The sequence below is a fragment of the Lathamus discolor genome, chromosome 5, assembly GCF_037157495.1.
Source record: "Lathamus discolor isolate bLatDis1 chromosome 5, bLatDis1.hap1, whole genome shotgun sequence".
NCBI lineage: Eukaryota > Metazoa > Chordata > Aves > Psittaciformes > Psittacidae > Lathamus > Lathamus discolor.
In genome coordinates this window covers 3,603,953-3,616,106 of record NC_088888.1, presented here as the reverse complement: position 1 = coordinate 3,616,106, position 12,154 = coordinate 3,603,953, and the positions used below count along the sequence as shown (strand labels likewise).

At 45.3% G+C, this 12,154-nt stretch overlaps 2 protein-coding genes across 3 annotated transcripts in view; one reads left to right on the top strand and one right to left on the bottom strand.

Moving 5' to 3' along the window:
- Positions 1-6,209, top strand: part of RBKS (ribokinase) — a 71,563-nt gene extending 65,354 nt beyond the window's left edge. For both annotated transcript variants that reach the window (XM_065679444.1, XM_065679445.1), the window contains 2 exons: positions 5,120-5,313; positions 5,933-6,209. In XM_065679444.1, the coding sequence (XP_065535516.1) occupies positions 5,120-5,293 (174 nt within the window). In that variant the 3' untranslated portion in view covers positions 5,294-5,313; positions 5,933-6,209. The remainder of the gene's footprint in view (positions 1-5,119; positions 5,314-5,932) is intronic.
- On the bottom strand, positions 4,730-12,149 carry MRPL33 (mitochondrial ribosomal protein L33). Its single transcript, XM_065679451.1, has 4 exons — positions 12,061-12,149; positions 10,791-10,809; positions 8,596-8,702; positions 4,730-6,447 (listed from the first exon to the last, which is right to left on the bottom strand). The coding sequence occupies exons 1-4, from the start codon at positions 12,080-12,082 to the stop codon at positions 6,398-6,400; spliced, it is 198 nt and encodes a 65-aa protein (XP_065535523.1). The 5' UTR covers positions 12,083-12,149; the 3' UTR covers positions 4,730-6,397.
- Positions 12,150-12,154: the final 5 nt, after the last annotated feature.

Here is a 12,154-nt window from a genome sequence, read left to right as displayed (position 1 = left end):
CCTCAAGTCAAGTCTATTTTGCCCACGATGGCAATCGGTAAGTGATGTCTCCCTGTGCTTATTTTGACCCATGAGCTTTTCCTTGTATTTTCTCTGCCAGCTGAGGAGAGCAGTGATAGAGCAGCTTTGGTGGGCACCCGCCACACAGTTACCGAGGGATATTTCACTCCCTGAGTATTTCAGCTGAAATTGTCTCTTAGCTGAGACATAGACCCTCATGGCACAAGAGTGTCCGAGTATGTCCTGAGGGCTGGAAATGTTGCACCGGTTCCATTAGTAACCTTTCATCAACACACAAGCCAGGGATTGTTGTAGGGAGATAGGCTTTCCTTGCTTACAAGGAATGGATAGTGAGCATCTTCACTGGCAGCTATTTTTGTGTTACGTGGGGCTAATTTGTAGTTCGGGTACAGAGTAGGCAAGAGAACAGCAAGGAATGTTGAGCAGATGTGACACAAAGCGATAACATCCTCAGCATAATCCAGTATCACATGGTTGTGGAGTGCTATAAATACAACAGGAATTCTCCAAGGCCCAATTCCTTCAGCACAGTTGGGCATCTCTGTCTTGCCGTGCATTTAGACTACACTAAATCAGTGTAATCCTCAGGGTTCGTGCATTTGTGCACTGCTATGAGTGCTCTTATGAGACTAGAAGCATCATTGCAAGCAGTATCATTGATTCCACATTATAATGCAGTTTTTGACAGCTTTTGGATTGATGTTTTGATTTATTCACTAGACAAAGCATTTATCATTACAGGCATGCCTAACGTTTCTCTTCTACTGCTATACAACACATCATTCCTTGGGAACATGCTCTTACAATGTATTTAATGGAGTGAATCCCTGTAATACACAGAGTGCATATAGGGAATGGTATTAAACCGAAAGAAGGTAGATTTAGAATAGGTATTAGGAAGAAATTCTTTACTGTGAGGGTGCTGAGGCGCTGGCACAGGGTGCCCAGAGAAGCTGTGGATGCTCCATCCCTGTCAGTGTTCAAGGCCAGGTTGGACATGGCTTGGAGCAGACTGATCTAGTAGAAGGTGTCCCTGCCCGTGGCAGGAGGGTTGGAATTTGACGATCTTTAAGGTCCCTTCAACCCAAACCATTCTATGATTCTATGACTGTGACTTCTTGAAAAAGCAGCTGAGGAGGGTTTTCTGTGGTTCAGCAATAACACGATGAGCCAGAGCCCCCTCCTGTTCTTATGTGGTTGCCATCACTCTTGCCCAAGAGGACAGGCAGGGAGAGCAAAGCCTGAGCAAGAGGCTGCTCTGGAACAAAGCAGCTGCAAACGCTGTGAACTGTGCTTTTGGCCTCGTGGCCTCCAGTTTTTCTGGTGAACAAGATATCTCATTGTATAAGTGAAATGCATCCTATTATTCTGCGCATGATTGGTTGAAAATGCTTTCGTTGCTGGAAAGTCTGTTGAACAATATAGTTTCCACTTACAAAGCACTTTCCTTAAAAAGCTCCTCAGGGCAGCATCGTATAAAAATAGTTCTACTAAAGTTGTGAACCAGCTTCTGACAAATCAGGACTAACAAAAGCTAAGGTATAAATAGAAGTGTTTTCGTGGGTTTTCTCTTCTCTAGAGGCACAGAATCTCAATCAGTGCTGGATTGTAACACACAAAAATGCCCTTTTCCAGACAAACAGGAAAACAAGGACCTTCCAGACTAGTGGCACAGAGTATAAATAGGTTTTCAAAACCATAAATCTTAGTCAAAACCGTAACATTCGCATTGTAGAGCGAGCCACACCATATCAGGCCTTATTTTTCTGATCTAGTTTTCTATTTTATTTCATGCAAACAAGCATTAGGGAAAGGTTAAACAAGTTAAATTTTTATACTTCTGGAAGGAATTGTCTCCAGGCACTCAAGGAGATGAAGATTATCTCGAGATCTGCAATGGATTTAGAATTCCTGGAAGACAAATGCTGAAGAATGTGAAATATTACATATCCTGTGTTTATATTTTGTCAGTGGGCAGAATAAATGCACCTTAGTGGTCATTTTCATAATTCATTATTTTTGCAAAGGACTTGTTTGTTGTTGTGGGGTTTTTTTTTTTTGCTTATAGAAGACTTTGAAACAGGTAAATGTAAAATCAGTATTTGCTAATCCAGAGTCTGGATGATCTTGATTTTACTCTGAGCCGATTCCTTCTTCTGCTCTGCACTGACCTTTTCTGAATCTACCAAACCCAGCGTAGCTTAATCCACAATACCACAGAGGGAAGGTCTGTTTCTGTAAGCTGAAAATAGTTCTTACTGCAGTTAACCTTGCAGCTCAATCAGTTCTGCTGTTGCTTTTTAAGGCATGTTTGGCCAGTCATGTCTGCATGGACCAGAAGCGAGGTTGAACGGGGTATCTGCCTCATCACCCTGATGCACGCTGCTGTTTGCACTGCAGTAGCTATACTGAAAACACCCCACATACAAAACATTCACTGACCAGCAACTTGAACATATGATACCCTTGGGGTCTGCGGTAGCTGAGCTTTAGAGATACCGACTCCTTCAGTATGGGAAGTAAGGATTTCAGCAAAGGTTTACAGGCATCAAATCCTTCTGTATATTGTCCCAATCATTCCATAAGCCTTTCTCTTGCAAAAACAAATCTAGGGGGCCTTTTTCCAGTCTGCACGGAGATCTGCTCTTCACCCCTTTTCCACCTTTGTAGTCCCCTCATGTTGTCCAGCCTCTTCAAAAGGGAGATCTACAGCTGCCTCACAATGTCAGTGCATCACCCACAAGTGAAGAGGCACGGTAACATTGCAAGGAGAATCACTTACGTTCCCTCTTGCCATGATCCATGCTAAGACCTGGGAGATGTGCAGTTAGTCTTTTCTTGCTCCAGTAACAAACAGTGCAGCAAATAATTGGGGCAGTATTTAGTTACCTCCATTTAAAAAGATCAGCAAGCCAGTATTCTGCTCGATGCTGCTTGTGAGTAATAGGTTTTGCTATCTGACACCTGATATTCTGAGTATTCCTCATGAAAATAGTATTTGGCCACTTCCATTACCCAGTGATCACGGTATGAGAAATATTTGATGTAAAAATGAGTTCTTCCTGCTACAGCTACAGCATAACAGACCTGAAATTCTACTTGTCTGTAACAGCAGCACCAAAATAGCTTTAATAATTAATCATGCACTGATTAGATTATAAACTCGTGAGATGGGCCAGAGATTCTTGTATTATGCATCAGACAAAAGGCAGTGGCAATGCTTAACTAGCCCTCACCGGCTCCTGCTCCACCTGCCTTTGTGGGAGCACTCTGGAAACCAGGAGAGAGACAAAGGCCCAGCAGAAGTTGATAAAAGCCTTCGATTGCCCCTGGTATGTTCAGGAATACAGAACTGTTGAAACAGGTGCTGCCTGCCGGGGGTACAGCTTCCCTGTTAACTTCTGACTTGCCAGATGCCGCTCTCCATCGAGTCCCACTGGGAAGGCAATGGGAGACAGAGTCCAAATGCCAGGCTAAGTGAGAGTTAAGCAGGGAGTTTCCCAGCTGGGAACGCCAGTGCAAACAGCTGCTGTGGAAGGGCTGGACAAAGAGAGCCAAGGCATGGTGTGGGCGCCTGTATCCTGTGCTTAACCTTGTAGGGTCCCTTTGCATTGCCACAGTGCTCTGCCTGTCAGCTGCTTGTAACGTTACGGACAGATTTCTGTGGAAGTGGTGGGATTTTTAGCTGGAATGATCTTACATGCAGCTCATTTTAGGGGAAGTAGGAGTTTAACACTGAGAACCACTAGAACTCAGAGTTGGAAAACTACTTCCTAACATTAAGTTCCAGTTACAAACTTTGCTCAGCTATCTTAACTAACTTTTTCCAGGCCCTTTGCTCTTGTCCCATGACTCTCGGGGCCTATTTATTACAACTCCAGAGGCAAATCCCCTGAGGGGAGATAGTCCATATGCTGGGTTTTGAATGCAGAAGATATTACCAGTGCATTCAGTGTAATGCTTTTCCTGATATAAAGTATGATTTAAAAAAGGGGACCTTAGAACCAGTTTTATGGTATCAACAAGAATTGCTACTAGTCTGGCCTTAGAGATCAAGGCAGTTTTAGGGGAGGAGGAGGAAGGGACCCTGTGGTCCCTCAGAAATGAGCAGACTTGCTCATTAAGCAATGAATTTCTGCTCAAATGAGCAGAAATTGCTCAGAAATGAGCAACTCTAGTTAAAAATGAACCATTTTGCCAGTTGTTGGGGACACTACAGAGCAGTCAACATCACAAAACAGCAGTTATTATTCAAAAGCTCTTGGGAGGCAAACAGTTGTCATTCTCTGCTGATCAGATCAGCACTAGTGGTACCTCAGAGCAAGCCAGGGCATGGTGTCCTCCCTGTTTGCCCAGGGCTCATCATGCAGGGTGGGCAGAGCATGGGACAGCTCTGCTAGGAGAAGTGGCCCAGGGACGGATAGCTGGAGAGGGCCATAGCTGCCAGGAGAACCTCACTGTCTTCCACTCCTACAGCAAACCATCACAGGTGCCAAAGCTTGCCCCGGGAATAAGAGTGGGTTATGTGAGAGACACAGCACAGACCTTCATGAGTGGGACCTTTTTAATGAGCAACAGCCAAGTTCTGGAGGCATCCAAATGTATCTTTCTGCAACCAGGAATTTACAGATGCCACAAGCCACGTGGCTTCTTTTTTTCCCCCCTTTTCTCTGTCCCTTCTACCACTGACCTTTATGAAAAACAGAAGTTAAAGGAGAGAAAAATAACTTTAATGAAACATTCAGGTTGAGAAATCAAAATTGGACACTCCAACAACAGGAAGTTTCAAAAGCAGTGTTTAGAACAGCACGTTGCTGAACTGTGGCACACTTGCTTTTCTTTTTCTGTTTTCAGTCATATTATAGTGTATACCTTGACTCAACAGCTGGGCACAAAGACAGGATCGTGGTTTGGATAGTGTGGTGGTATCAATAGTTTAACACAGCAGAATTTCCTGGGCATAGAAAAGTGAATAGTACTCAACCCCTGAACAATTTCCGGCCTCCTGCAACCCGTGCTGCAACTTTTTGTCTTTCCAGTAAATGTGTCTGAATTGTTTCCCTCTCTGAGGTTACTGAAACTTGTCATTTTATTCCAGGGAGCTGGAGACAGTTTTGTGGGAGCACTGGCCTTCTACCTGGTTTACTATCCCAAGTTACCCATGGAGGAAATGGTCAGGAATTCTAACTACATCGCATCAGTGAGCGTCCAGGCAGCAGGGGCACAATCTTCATATCCTTATAGGAAGGACTTGCCTCAGAACCTCTTCTAACTGACATTCCTTAGCTCAAGGTACTGATTTTATCTTATCGCAGACAACATTAGTCTCCTGACCACTGAGGTTCTTCTCTGCCACCTGGAAAGACCAGGAAAGCCTTTTTGCTTTTTACCTAAGGAATCCTGTTCGTTGCTGCTCTAGAGCAGTAAGATGGGGTGGGCGCATGGGGTCTTCTGAACACAGCACAGCAGCAGGTCTCTCTAGGCCCACACACAACCACGGGGCTAGTGTTCACATGAAGCAGAGCATTAGCTTTGAAACTACAGCATCAGTCCTGGGCTGCAGACACCCAGGCCAGCACTTGGGTCCTGCCCTATCTGCTCCCATGTGCTCTGCCAGGCTGGGGAAGGTCCCTCAGACTGGAAAGAGGATGAGAGTGCTACTAAGGTAGACTTTGAAAAACATTTCTAGCACTGTTAGCTAATAGGTGAGCTAACTAAAGAAGAAAAACTTGCAAAACCATCCCAGAACTACATTGACTGTCTGCTTTCTTCATGCTTGACAAACACGCAGGAGAGAAAACTCCATCCTGCTTACCTGACTGACAATAACCTAACCCTTGTAGCCGTGGTCACAGCTTATCCAAAAGCTCATCTCAATTCACCAGGTTCCCACTGTTTATTCCTTTCCTAGGAAGGTGCTGGTGCAGAACTTCCCCTCCAAGGAATGCCCAGTTCGTGGTCACTACTGTTGAATCTGTGGCTGGTAGGTTAGAAAAACTCGTAATCCTGCCATTGAATTCCTGCTGTGGAAAATGTTAATTTTTATTGCCGCATAAAACAATAGCTCCTTTGAAGATTACAGCCTCTTTCACAATGGAAAACACAATGGGATTTGCTATTTAATTTTTTTTTAATTGAGTACTGTAAAAATAACTCAAAAGATAAATAAATGTTACTGTGATGATCTATGTGCAGACATTAAGAATTTTCTCTCTCTACATTGTTTTATTCACAATGGCTTTCAAATCACAGGAGACGGTGATCCCAGTTCATTTCCTCTCTTTTCAGCCCATGTTGCTGGATTTCGGAATCAGCATTCACCCCATCCTCCCCCCATACCATCTCTCCTCTCACATAAATCAACTCCGGTCATTGTTCAGAGAGAGCGGATTTTTCTCTTCTCTGTGAAGAGGACACGTTGTTTTGCTAGAGGGGAAAAAAAGACTCTGTTAAGAAGCCTGAAGTGTTAAAATGCAATCCAACGAGCCTTTCTTACGGCTGTCTTCACTGCCTAAATGAGTGTGGAGCAACCGACTGGTGCAGCGCTGCTGCTAACCAGGTCTTGAAGGGCTTTAGTAGTGCTTTCACTTTACCATGTGTAATTTTTAGTTCCTAAGAGGTCCATTTTACCTCTATGGAAATACGTATCAAGATCTGAGTGCCTGAAAACATTCAACAGCTGCTCTGTGTGACTATTCTGAGTCACAGCTGCTCAGTGGAGGGACAAAAATAGGTTCTTATTGCTTTCTACTGTTCAACTTCAAAGCCCAAACAACTACAGATGATGAGCTGGATCTAGGTGGTCTCACAGACTGACTGAAATGGTAACTAAGTGTCCTGTGGATCTCTCAGAGAGGCACAGACTGACCCTGCCTCCAATGCCTGATGCATATGTTGGCAAAGTCAGTTCAGCTGCAGGTTCAGCATAGTCAATGCCTTACTTTAAAAAAAGCCCCCAAAATAAATGAAAGCAAAGCTTTACAATGCCACGCGAACAGCACCACTGTTCCAACTGAACTTCGTTATATGAATTCCTGTGAAAGCTACACAATAACAAAATCTCTTCTTCCACATAAAAGTTTCATTTTAAGAAATAGTGCAACTTAGTAACACATTCTGTTGCTGCAGTTAGGAGGTAGTGAAACTTGGGCACCACTGCCACTACTTCACTAAAAAGCTTCATTCTGCAGAGGTCCCAGGTTTCTGAGAAGTACAAAACATAAGGTGAAAATGCATGCCAAGTGAAAACGCTTCCTAACATATTCCTGATGTGAGTTGGTATCTAGACTCGGATTTACTTCCCTTCACACATGCAGCACTTTCTCACATCAATTTCTCACTTGTGTTCTACTACCGGCTACAAAGATCAGAGCTTTTTTTCTTAATTACTTCCAATTTCGTACTTCAACAACCTACTACATGTTCCACAACAGAAGCGCTACTTAGCCTGAGCTCTCCTACTCTTCGTATTCCCTACAGATTGAGAAGCTTCTGGAAGATCACTTTGCACAATGTCTCGATGCAGTAATTTCAACTTTTCTTAGTCAACAAAATAATCCCAGTGATCTCCAGTTCCCCTTCTGCATGGAATTCAGAAGGGGAGCCACAACCTCTGTCAGCGTGAGTGCTCTAATGAGAGCATGCTGCTTCTGTGGTGTTTCCTGTCACCTGCCATGTACTGTACTGTTAGAGCTCAGGATGAAAAGGCCAGTCAGATAACAAGAACATAATCAAAAAATAAGCTTGAACCACGTAACTACTGGCCATGCATTATGTCATCTACTTAGAGCTGCTTAATACACTTCTGTGTTCCAGAGATTTAAGTAAGCCTTTCTCGCATTAACTCCATCATGCTATTTCTAGCATGCTCTGGTTTAAGTTCTAAGTTTCCCCAAATTAAGCTTTTTAGCATTAAATTCATCTTTTGAATAGTGAGTACAGACTCGTTTCTCCCTCAGAAACTTGAGCTCTCAGCCCTCTTTCAGAAAGCTGGGTGAGCAAAAGGCAGCTTGGCAAGTGCTATAACCCCTCAACAAATAGGATTCTTAAACTGAGAAAATCTACAAAAGAACCCACAAACTGTCATCTGGACAGCAGTATCATCTGTGGAGAAGGACGAACTTGTGTTTATTTCTTCAAAAGTCTATTATGTAAGTGATGGTTAAAATTTATTGTCTAGAGCACCCATGGGAGCATAAAAGAACACTTCTATTGAGGCGTACTTCATGGCTGCTTGTTGGAGGTAGCACAGTCTATCAAACCACACAAAGAAACAGAATGAAAGAACTCCTGTGTTACTTTGCTTTGCCACTGACATGTGGCATGGCTGTCATCAAAGCTCTGATGTGTCAGGCAAGTCATTACTTTGTTTCACTGCCACAATCTGTAATGAGGGTAATGTTTACTTCCCACTGGAATGTCATAAAGAACACCAACCATACAGTCATCCCAGTATGAAACATCTTATGACATATTCTGCTTAGATGGGAAAAATCCTGTTACATTCAAACCTTTTGCCCTACACAGTCCGAGAAGCTTATACAAAGCAGGCTGACTTCTTCCCCCAGCTCTTACCAATGGGATCGTACTTGTACAGGACCAGCTTCTCCTGCAGCCGGAGTCTCCTGACGTTGAAACAGTAGCCCGTCTCCGCCGCACTTTTCATCCTCACCAGGATGTATCTAAAGTCACAAGGAATGTCTTTGTATCAGTGCACCAACCCCACCAAGGGCCTGCCCCTCTGCCAGGGCATGGACAAGCTTTCAGCATAAACAACTTGGCAGAGTCACGTTAAGATACTTCCATTTCAATTTCATGGTTGCTCTGGATAGGAGTGTCAGTATTATATGCTAAACTTAGACATAGAGCCCACTATAACCTGTAGGATCCAGCATCAAGTTTAAGTAACTCCTGAACAGAATACAAGCCCAGAAAGAAGTAGCTCCTCCACAAAGCAGTGAAGAGAGAAAGTGAAAGAAAGGGAACAGAAAAGAAGGAAAGAGAAGGAAAAGAAAAAGTGAAAAAAGGGGAAAGTAAAAGGAGGGGAAAAAAAGGAAAAGAAAAATGAATCAGCATACAACTGAGTCATTATAACTTAAAAGAGAATAGCAACAGAGGAAGGATGATGGTAGTTGAAGATGTTTGGGCTACAGATGACACTGTATCACAGCATATCATTTCCACATGCAGGGAAGAACCCGAGCAGATAGGATGCAACAAGTGGCATGCAAAAGGAGAAGCGGGACACATCAGCACGGCCCATCCCACTACAGATACGGGGCTTGATGTTAACCCAGTGCCAGGAAGCCCCTTCCCCACTGGAGGGCTCTTGGTCTGTGGGGCTGACTGGCAGCAGCTGCAGTGTCCCTGGAGTAGGGCAAGCCAGGAGACTGAGGAGACACCACACCTCCAGCCTGGAAGCATGCCGAGATCTGCACAGCTTCCCAGACACGGGGCAGCTTCTGGAGTTTCAAAAGAAAGGTCAAACCCTTTAACCAGCCTGCAAATCGTGTCCTTCTCTTGCACTGCAGTGTAAAGTTGGATACATCTCTGCACGTAAGCATTCAATTAATTTCCCTGGATTTTCCTGCTTTTAATACAAAATGGTCTCTCAAAATTAACCTTGAAGAGACATCCATTCTTCCCCACTTGTGCAGCTCTGACCAGTGTACTTCCTTGAGCTCTCCCTTTTTAGCTCTGCAATCTAATTCGCTCTAGAGATCAAAATAAAGAGAATGCTGGATTCCTGGAGACCAACTGACCAAGGACAGTCTAGGGATTATCCCCAATTACTATCCTCTCCTGTGCAGTACTGTAGCAACAGTAACCATACAGACTCTTTCCCCTGTACCTCACCCACTTCCTCAAACCCTCTTTGTGGTTTCCCCTTTCGGGGGAAATCAGTGGATCTGTACAACCAGGCCTTAAAATTCTTGTGCACCACAGATTTGAGGCCAACCCTTTTCTGAACGATACACACCTTGTTCAAAAAAACCTAATCTTATAGGTACTATAAGGAGATAACATATTCCTGAAATATAGATGGGACTATGCAAAGAACAGAGAAAGGAAGACCAGGGGGAAAACAGAAAAGGGAGTGGGGGAAATCAGTACATTACCATGAGAAACACCGTTTTTAAAAGCTGTTTTTCCACCTCACAGAAACATCCTGCTTCACTGTGTTTGTTTCCACAAATAACAGATAACAGTAAAACACAAAGACATCCTGAGCTGGAGTACAGAGCAAATCAAGATGCCCAGAGCACTGCCTGCACCCCATCCGCTCACACACAGACACACAAACATGCTATAGCCGGGAAGTGTCCTGCACTCTGCCCAGGGGAAAGGTTCATGGCACCTGCCCAAAGACCCACGCTGTACCCCAGCTTGCCCTTCTCAACTGAAACATATGTAAGGTCAACAAGAGGAAGGTCATGGGGATAATTTACAGCCCCTCTTTAATCACAAAGCACAGACGCGTGTTTCCCCTGTGCAGGGTGCTTTGGCTATTACAGCTGTGCAAAATGAGACAGCCCATAGGGCAAAACCTGCCTTTGCTGCAATTCCAGAACCTGAGGGAGGTTCATACCATTCTGCGCTTACCTGTGAAAAGACATACATGCCAAAGGACCAAGAGGATGCAGCTAGACTTAAGGACTGCGGTCCTCTCAGGTACATTACAAAACGCTAGAGGTACCTAATATTCTGTCAAGTCACTTGAAGATATAGGCTGGTAGCAGAAATCAAAATCTGATGAGGAAAACACTTACTTAGATTTGCTCTTGGCCACTGGTTGTTTTCAGCATGAAGAAGAGGAAGAATAATAAAAAGAAAAACAGTTATTTTATCTTGTTTCCTGTATATGCAACATATAAAGATTAAGAGTTTTCTACTGCCTGCCTTTGCCATAGCCCCAGATACGTTGTGAAAGAGCTTTGCTGTCACCCAAACCTTGCACTCTTCCTCCCGTGTACGTGCTCACGGTTGCCTGCTCTGTCTTCCACCACCACTACCTTTGCGGTGTGCAGATGCTGCAGCCTCCAAATGCTTTCAGTACTGGGTATGAACTCACTATGGGGATGAACAGTTAGGGCAGGTATGATATAAACAACTCTGCCACTGAGAGCTGCGGCCCCAGTCTCTGCTTGCTTACACCTGCTCTGGCTCCAATCACAGTGCAACAGATCATGTGGCCGCACAGTGAACCAGCCCAGAGCTGTTCTCAGATAACAGTGACCTTCTCGGAAGGCTGTGTTTTGTTAGAATCATAGAATCATAGAACAGTTTGGGTTGGAAAGGACCTCAAGATCATCCAGTTCCAACCCCCCTGCCATGGGCAGGGACACCTCACACTAAACCATCCCACACAAGGCTTCATCCAACCTGGCCTTGAACACCGCCAGGGATGGAGCACTCACAACCTCCCTGGGCAACCCATTCCAGTGCCTCACCACCCTAACAGGAAAGAATTTCCTCCTTATATCCAATCCAAACTTCCCTTGTTTAAGTTTTAACCCATTACCCCTTGTCCTGTCACTGCAGTCCCTGACGAAGAGTCCCTCCCCAGCATCCCTATAGGCCCCCTTCAGGTACTGGAAGGCTGCTACGAGGTTCCCCTGATCTAACCCGCCACATAGCATGAAATAGGCAGAACCACCTATTTCTGTCAGCAAATTGAACCTAAGGCAATCATAAATCCAAGCACAAACGCCAAACAAACCCCCACCGAAACAGTAACTTCGAACAGGCTGATCTATATTCCGCCCATGCAGGTCTTGTTTAGGCCATCGCGAGCTTCTGGCCAGCCTCCCTCGGCACCGTTCCTCCACCCCATCCCACCCCAGCCTCACCCAGACACCAGGAGCGCACCCCCCCCCCCCCCCCCGCCACTTCTCATTTCTCCACTCGAGAGCTGGAGCTTCTCGACCTCCGCACCGAGGGCTCACAGGTTCCGCTTCCCCTTGCTCCCCCCCTCGGCTCGCAGCCCAGGGACCCACCGCGGCCCCGCTCCCCCCACGGCGCTGCCCCCGCGCCACTCACAGGCCGCTGCCGTGACAAACATAGCGCCGGCCGCCGCACGCACCCCCCGCCGCCACCGCCAGTTCCGGGTCGCCCGGAGAAGCGGTTCCGGGGC